The sequence below is a fragment of the Eptatretus burgeri genome, chromosome 3, assembly GCF_056783735.1.
Source record: "Eptatretus burgeri isolate ZD-2024b chromosome 3, Ebu_testis_v1, whole genome shotgun sequence".
Lineage (NCBI taxonomy): Eukaryota > Metazoa > Chordata > Myxini > Myxiniformes > Myxinidae > Eptatretus > Eptatretus burgeri.
The window spans coordinates 114,065,334-114,074,580 of record NC_140963.1 but is presented as its reverse complement, the minus strand read 5'-3'; the positions used below and the strand labels follow the sequence as shown (position 1 = coordinate 114,074,580).

The window sequence follows — 9,247 nt, the reverse complement described above, 5'->3', positions numbered from 1 at the left end:
TCTAATTTTGAATGCATACAGTAGAGGAAGGATGGTGGGGGCAAAGAGAGGGAGGGAATTATTTACATCATATTTCCATGTCATGGAGTATGATAGTGCAGTCCTCCATATGTAGGGATGGCAAGGGGAAAAAATGGCCGCCAATTCAAATGTGTACAAATATATATGGTTAAAAACTACTATAGAGTGGTCATAAGAATTTAAAACATGTACCTTTTATACTCTAACATTTTCATAACTAACAAGACTGAAAAAGACACCAGAATACATCGCTAAAGCACCAAATTGAGAGATCGCAAAATGGCCGAATTGTTCATCCTCAAAATTGTTGATAATGTCATCCAGCCGAGCACAATAATGGCTCAAGCAATTACAATGATTCAAATGGAAGGAAGTGAAATTCTGTCTTGGGTATTGCACCTATAGCAGAACAAAATAGATTTTAACCGGATTTAAAAGATAATAAATCACAAACGACCAAAGCGATGATGTCTCGTTGGCTTGACAATACATGGCTTGGTTTTTTACTCTCTTAAAAGATGGCTGTCGTAGTTATGTGTAGATGGTACAGTATTTTGTTCCAGATTGTAATCACCATTCATGGAGTCATACCTGTAGCTTTTATTGTTTTCCAAAGGAACCAAGTGTTAAGCAACGGTGGATTGAACAAATAAGGTAATTTATCGCTTTTATTCTTCGTCTCCGTTCTCTTCCCTTTATAAGGTGTCAGGTCCAATGTTGCCAAGGCTTCTGCCCTGCCTTGAACATGATACTCCTCCACTTCTCCTTGTCCTCAGCCAACTCTCTCCACTCTCCAAGTGCCCCCACCTCATTGATATCCTTCCTCGCACAATCTTCCCATCTCAACCACAATATACCTCGTTTCCTCCCAACTTCCCCCCTCAACCAATCCACTCTCTTCGCCATTCTCTCTTCATGTATCTACACCACATGACCAGCCCACTTCAGCCAGCTTTTTAGCAATCTCCCCGTCAAGTTAATCTGCACAACAATCTCCTCCTTCAGTTGATCTATCCTTCTATCCACAATCTTCACTCCCACAATCCTTCTGACCCAGTTGGTTTTGCAGACCTGCATCCTCTGTTGTTGTCACTCTGTCACTGTCACCTTTTCGTCATACACAAGAAACCAAAACTTTCCCTTTCAATTATCTAGATATATTTCTGTCTGTTAATTTTATTCCATCAAAACAAATTTAAAATCAGTGCGAATAGTTGCGTACTCACCCTGTCATTCCACAGAAGTTGTGCACTCCCCCTCTCATTTCTGTGTACTACTAACATTCCTGCCTCGATGTGCAGACAGACAACCAAGCACCAGTTCACATGTATGATGCTGCCACGTAATTATTCCGTTCCAAGTCTGAGAAGTCAGTGGTTCAAACCCTATCCGAGTCATACCAATTACTTTAAAAATCCTATGTGCTGCTTCATTGTTTGACGCTCAGAATTTGAAAGGATAGTGCTTGGCCAAACAACGCTGGGAAGGCAATGCCAAATCACCTCGCTTATAACCCTTGCCAATAAACTGCTTTGGCAACACCAACACTCCATAAAGAGTATGGTACATCATCGATGATAGATTAAATGAAAGGAGCGACACTTACAAACTGACGTCAGTCATTGGCATTGACATCGGGAAAAATAGTTAAACAAGTCAGGAAAAACATTTTTTTTCATGAAAAAACAGGTCGGGTGGAATCCCCCAAAAAACAACCAAACAAAGTAGCAAGGAATGACAAGGTAGGAATGACACCACAACACAATCCATTTAAGGATTGCCATCACGACATCTTTTCATTTTTCTTTGTCAATCCCACAACAAATAAAATACACAATTACACCAACCCACACTACAAATCTACAACCACCTCCAACCTAGACATATTCATATAATTGTTACTATTGCTACCTAGAACAAAAATGTCAAACGATGTCATGATGGCGATCCGTAAAAGAATTGTGGTGTCGTTCCTACCTCACCATTCCTTCCTTGTCATTCCTTCTGACCTTGTTTTTTAGGGGATTCCACCCCAACATGTTTTTTTCATTTTAATTTAATGTTTTTTTCTGACTTGTATGAAATAGATCAGGCCAAATTTGGATGTAACAAGTACATTGTACTTTACCAAGGTAATTTTTGTAGTTCACATCCTTCCAAATAGGATTTTTTTTTTTTTTAAATAAAATCAATTCCTCAGAAGTTTTTGATTTGTGTTGTGTTGAGATCATTCAGGTAAGAAATAAATAAAGGTGTTGCAGTGTAATTTCTTCATTATCAAGAAATTTATCCACATGCTGCTATGTTGTGTCGATCTTTAAATGTTCATGAAATCCCTATGCAAAATAGAGTTCATACTTTTATTAATAAAGTAAATATTTTGTACATGTTCCATAAGTAGTATGAAGAATATAAAATCTGGGATATGATGATAAATACAATATATAGAACAGAGGCAGAGTTGAAAATTGCAATAAGGAAGCACCCTGTATATGGATGGTTGACTTGTATAAGAAGCAGGGTGAAAAGAGGAGTGCAGACAAGGAAATAAGGCAGAAGGAAAAGCAGGTTGGAAGACGCAAGCCAGACAGGGAGCAAAGGGAAATTCATCGACTCGTGCAGGTGGCCAAGTAGAGAATCACACATCACAACAGGAAGAGTGAAGTTATATTCGTCTGAGATAAATTTTGTTCCATTGGAGAAGTTAAAGCTAAATATGAAACTATACTGTACTGCACTTAAAGGTAAAAGTAACAAGTGCTATTTTATTCCCTCTATTGAGTTCAGCCAGATTTGCTAGAAACTGTACTGCTCTTTGTTTGAAGAGGTTTCCTTTAAATCTCCAATCAGGTAATTAAGCAAGTCTGAATCTATAAAAATTAAAGTTTATGAAATTCATGCCTTTTTTTTTTAGTGGTGTTCTCTTTCTCACACCACTTTCTGTCCCTCCCTTTCCCACACTCTGGCTCTCTCTCTCTCTCACCCTCTCCTACTCTTTATTGTTGCACACTTCCTCTTAGGGGTTGTATTTTACGAAGAGATCTCACTTTCTCATTTAGTGTAACAGACATTCACTTTCCCATTCTAAACATTTTAAACTTTGCACTAACTGTTCCCGGACAATAAGCCAAACCACCTTTGATAATCCATCAAAATATAATCAATGGATAAACACAGAGAAAACATTCAGCAAACGATTACCTCGACCTTCAAACTATTTGAAATGGTTCCTAACAAGATCCATTTCATACAAATCGTTTTATCGAATTTGTTTATAGTTTCTCTGCGAGTTTATCTCAGACTATCTGAAACACTTACTCTGTACCAAAGCGATCACATTTCAATACCTTGTAAATACATATGCAGTTGTCATACTTACAATGTGCAATGAGTTGCATATGTAACAGAACTATGTCAAAATTATCTGTTGAATTCGTCAGGCACCAGTTGAACTTACTAATATAAGCATATTGTAAAACTTTATGATGAGGTATCTTGGAATGAAGCAGCAGTGACTTTGAAAGAAACACTATGCATCGAGTAAAATCTATTTGCTTTCTCCTTTTTTTATAAGTAACTACAGCACAAAATAACAGGCCAACTATCTTAATTCCACAATCACTGCAAAAACAAACAAACAACCTAAAAGCCGTGGGGGCATCACAGACAGTGGTGTGGAGTTTTCCAATTTACAGCAGTTCTTGTGCCAGGCTCAGCCGAGTGAAGTTTCTTCTCAAAGCCATATGTGATGCACTTCATTTGCTTTACTAGTTTGTTCACAACTTTTGAGAGCCAAGGAGCACACGGGATACAAAATTGACAATGGCAGATGCTGGTTGCTCTGGTTCAAGTTCAGCAAACAGGTGACAGTCGTTGTCTGTTGAGCTGCCTGGTTTTCTGGCCACAAATCCAAAAAGCCTGCACAGTGAGGACACCGATGAGAACAAAGTTCAGAGCTTCTCAAGTCTGCTTCCTCAAGCTTCTGGGCATATCATATTATTCATCAAGGAATGTAACATATTTGACATATATATATATATATATATATATATATATATATATATATATATATATATATATATATATATATATATATATATATATACCAATATGTTGCTCTTCTTCAAAATAAATATTATTACACATCTTTATTTAAGGCTTGAGGAGAACCTCTTACATATAATTACAAGTAATCAAATGGGCATTATGAGAAATATCGATGTACTTTAAGGAGTTTGGACGTGGGAATTCAGGATCACAAGCAATCAAATGATCATGAACAATTAAGATGGTCATATTGATAATAAAAACTACAAGACTGTGAAGTATTGCATACAAATGCAAGAAAGTGTTGTGCAGAATGCCAGTTAAAAATAAATCTCACTTTGCACCGGTCACGCTGTCTTGTGTTGTCCACCTGGGCAGTGGAGGATAGGTCATAATCAGCAAGAAATAAGTGAACCATGCAAAACATCTATTCTATACGCATTACAAATGTACGAAGCAAATGAATGTCGACGACACTTCGTGTATACTTTAGTCTCTTCTTCGATCATCAACAATAATGTATGAGTAAATGACTCATGCCTCACAGTAAAGGGTTAATACACATCTTTTAAATGCAGGCAGCAGGATTGGTTAAGACATGCTTTATACGTGAGAAGAAGCACATCTGCTCTTAAACTACCTCTAACATGAAGGATCACATTATAGATCTGTCTCAACAACACTTGTCTGGTTATCTACGCTGTGGAGCACTGTGGATCTTGCTGTCTTGTACATTTATTTTGTGCCTTTTGTATCAGTTTCATGTGTGTGGGGAGTCTCAAATGTGGAATTGGGCATTAATCGGTCTTAACTGTTAAATTATCTTGCTCTCCCTCTTTTCCTACTGGCAAAGTCTTGATGGGCATCTTGTTAAATCTGTCTCTGGGTTAGTTTTCTTACAATTAAAAACAAGTCATGAAATTGAAAATTGCAGTTGACATCAGACTTTCCTTTTAACAAATGGCATGATCTGTCCCAGCCACTCAACTTTATAAATGCTGCCGTTTCTTTCTCAACAATCGATGCAGGCTCTGAATCGCAAGCAAGAAATCAGAGCTGTGTCTTTGGAAAGATCACTGACATTCTACACAGTCTAGAACCCTGCTCTGCTTGCCAAGCTTTCTGCCTGTGGAATACAAGGTGGCATTCCTTTTTGACTTGTGGACTTGCATGACACTCATGGTGTGAGCGCACATCTCTCAATGGAATCTTTTAATCTATCTCAGTCTGACCTTGCAGTCTCTGCAGCATGTCTCAGTCTGACCCCAATGCAGCATGTTTGGCTCAGTCGTATTCCTAGTACACGTTAATGACCTTCCTATTGCTCCAGAAACCATCTGTTCCCCTTATCATGTGATTCCATATGTTGCTGTACAATATCACATCCCACTGACAGGCCAGCAGGAACACCTTCCCTCTCTGTATCTGGAAAGGATCAGATGCTCATTTCACACTTGGACAGTCAAAATAATCCATACAGCTCTTTACACTTAATGAACCATTCAACGAGGTTCAGTCCCTTGAAATTCTGGATCTCACCATCAACTACAATCTCTCCTGGGCAGAACATGCATCAAAAGGCCTCCAAAACCAGCCATAGACTAAGTATCCTCACTACTGTCAAGCTCTTCCTCAATAAATCTAAACTTTACACAGACAACAAAGCCTTTGTCCAGAGCTTAATGGAGCACTGGTCTCTCCTAAGGGCTGGTGTCCCTCCACACTTTTCTCTTCTGGATGCTGTGGAATCAAAGGTCTCAATCTCATTGGCATCTCCAAGAAAAAAAAAGTAGAAGCACAAAGCCGGTTGCGCTCTCCACATGGACAGGTTCTTGGCCGCATTGTTTACTACCACCTCTGCTCAGGTCTTGTAACCTCTTCTCTTTCATCCCTCTCTCCTTCGACAGTCCCTCCAGGTAACACATGTTGTTCCAGCAACCCCATTGTTGTGAATCTTAAAATATCCAAGCATATTTCCCACCTGGACTCCTTTGTTCCTCTTTTCCCCCACTTTTGAAATCTCCTTTCTCAATCTGTTCTTTCCAACGGCTTCAAATTGGCAGTGTACCACAATATCAGGTCATCGTCCATCATTAGCCATGATCTTTTGTGTCTTCATTGCAGCTCTGCATATACTTATGGGTTGCTGTGTTTCCTTTCCTCTTCTTTTCTCTCTCCTTGTGTTTGTGCATCTCCGTGTTGTATCGGCATGTTGTCTCACTGTCAGTATGCTGTGCCCTCTTTCACCTTGCTCCTCCATGAATGTAGATTTTGTCTTAAAAAAAAAAGCATGACATTGCATTTGTGGCCCTTTGTTGCTAACCACATGATAACCACATGCTTTATGAGTTACATTTTGAATTTGTCATTCCCTTTGTAAGTATGTGTCCATTCTATGGTAACTGCAGTGCAAAATGTAAATTTTTTTTTTTAATCCAGGGATTATTACAGGAGCATGCAATAAAATGGGAAAACGTGCGTGCGTGCATGTTCTGGCTAATATTATTATTAGGGTTAAGATTAGATTCAAAGTTATTGAAAAGATATTCCTCTGGATGAATAAATATATTTTTAAATAATAAAAAAACTCACTGTCTTCGTTCAGGGTCCACATCACAAAAAGTAATGGATGCAACAGGGTAATGACGTCGAAAGAACAACCTGTAAAAGAGACGAAGCATTGATTAAAGCTTTCCCCGTCACTGTAGTATAGACGGGTTATTATACCCAGGAAGGCTGAAATATTTAGCACACAAAATAAATTTCAGTGTCGAATAACGAAGCTGAGATAAGCTTCAGAAATAGAACAGGAGAGGAGCCATTTAAAGGTGACATGCGGAGGGTTATGAGCATGTGGAGTGATGATGGAGCAGCATTGCCAAAAACTCAATCCAAGTTAAAAATTGAAACGATATAATGAGCTTATGACTTGTTACCTTCCAATTTATCATAATTACATTCATTTCGAACTAAATAATAAGTTATCAAATTTTTAGAAACAAAATGGCCAACGATCTGTGGGTGCTCCAGAGCACTGTGCAATGTACCATGATGTCGGCATGTACTATCAAAACATTCCTCCAATGACACGATAAATTCTCGATGGAAATTTAGATATGAAGCAAAATATGGCTCTTGCTAAAAAAATAATGAAACGTCAAAACATATCAGGAGCTGTGGTCGAACACTTTGAATGTCTTTCAATCCCGACAAACCACACACACTCACCCTGTCTCTCCGAAAGGACCGTCTGGCAAACCCTCCCATCTACTTCCTAAACAAACTGCTTGAAGTGGTTAAGTCACAAGCGTTTGGGCCTCACCATCAGCCATGATCTATATTGGGCAGACCATATCTACAAGATGACTGGGCACCCTACATCATGCAAGGTCTTTCCTTGGCCAGTCTGAAATTTAGACAACCTGCAAAACCTTTATTCACAGGTTGATGCTTTCCCATTTCCCACACTGCTTTCCCATTCTGGCATCCCTGCCTCACACCTTGCCATTCTTGATGCCGTGAAAAGGAAGGCATTCAAAATAATTTGGATCTCCCACGACAAAGCTGAGTGTCTCATCTGGTATGTTCATATTGCAGATGGGTTGGTGGTCGCTGTGTGTTCTAAAGCCTCCTTTTTGGCCTTGCAACCTTTCCCTTCTCTTGGCTCTATCCCTCTCAGGTTTCTGCAGGGCACAAATGGTGTACCAGTAACCCTTTTCTTGTTAATCTCTCAAACTCCAGGCTCGCTGCTCACTTCCACTCATTTGTTTCTCTTTTCTCTCGCCTGTGGAACCAGCTTCCCAGTCTGTTCAGCCCCATTCTTCCCTCCAAGGTTTCAAGACAGCTGTTCACCACCTACGTACCTCAGGTCATTCCACTTCCATACTCATGATCCATTTTACCCCAAATTACCCCATTCCGAAGTGATCCCTTTTTCCAGGTCATTGTGATGTTGCCTTCTTTCCCTCACCTCTTTTCGTTTGTGAAGGCCCTGTCACACCTTGATGATTTAGCCAGCGTATGGCAACGTATCAAAGTGTATCTAAAATGCTGGCATACGCTGAACTATTGTTGTTTTTTTCAGATTTTGGCATATAATAACGTGTTGGACGTATGCATAACGTATTAGTAACGTACACAGAACGTTTCGATAACTTATAGATAACTTATACCAACGAATGCTTAGCGTGTTGTCGGCGTTCACAACTTATGCCCAACGAGAGTCTAACTTATGCATAGCGCGCGGCAGCATATCGCCGACGATCACGTGGTGTAGCCTATTAAAAGGCTGCCGCTCGACGATTCAAATCATAACCGCACGAGACATCGAAGTGTCAACATCACCGTCATGCCGAAGAAAACGTCGAAGAATGCTGCAAAGAAGTCTCCTGGCCGTGGCCGTGGCCGCGGACGCAAGGAGGATCCATCATCATCCACACCCTCCCCATCACGCTCACCGACAACTACTGACATGGACCTACCACTACTACTACTACTACTACTACTACTGATACTGACATGGACATCTACTCACCATGGAGTCTGAATCACTGATGGGTTCCTCCTGTGTGAACCCCATTTTTATATACCAATTCCCCGAAACGCTGCCAATACGCCATTATACGGTAGCTCTAAGTTAGAAACACGTTCAGTAAGTTCTGTGGTCGTCTGGAAGACGTCAAATATGTCTACATACGTCAATATGCGTTTGAGATACGTTACACATAGGTTCAAAGCACGTTACTCATAGGTTAGAAATAAGTTTCGGGTACGCTAGCCATTACCTCGATGTATTTCGACTTATGAGTAACTTACAAGTAACGTGTGTCAACGATCGCATAACGTGCCTACAACTTATGGCCAGCGTATGTGGAACGTGCGAGTCATTCGCCAAGCACGTCGAAAAATTCTGAGCATGCTTAAAATTTTCAACGAGCTCGGCGTACTACGACGTATAGCAGCATGCCTCAGTGTGCTCTTTACGTATACAAAACTTACCCATAACGTATTCGACGTGTGCCAGCGTATTCACCAAATTTTTCATACGTCTGCATACGCTGGCTAAAACGTCAAGGTGTGACAGGGCCTTTACTTGTTGGTTGGTTTGTTCCTTTTCTGTTTCATCCCACTTTCCCCTTCCTCTTCTTGCTGTGTTTCATTCAGCTTGTGTGCAGCTTGT

General features: G+C 40.0%; 1 protein-coding gene across 7 annotated transcripts in view; it reads right to left on the bottom strand.

Moving 5' to 3' along the window:
- Positions 1-2,367: 2,367 nt before the first annotated feature.
- LOC147030766 (tensin-1-like) overlaps positions 2,368-9,247 on the bottom strand; it is a 434,197-nt gene continuing 427,317 nt past the window's right edge. For all 7 annotated transcript variants that reach the window (XM_085875172.1, XM_085875169.1, XM_085875171.1 and 4 more), the window contains 3 exons: positions 6,661-6,729; positions 4,406-4,438; positions 2,368-3,939 (listed from right to left, as the gene is read on the bottom strand). In XM_085875172.1, the coding sequence (XP_085731298.1) occupies positions 3,798-3,939; positions 4,406-4,438; positions 6,661-6,729 (244 nt within the window). In that variant the 3' untranslated portion in view covers positions 2,368-3,797. The remainder of the gene's footprint in view (positions 3,940-4,405; positions 4,439-6,660; positions 6,730-9,247) is intronic.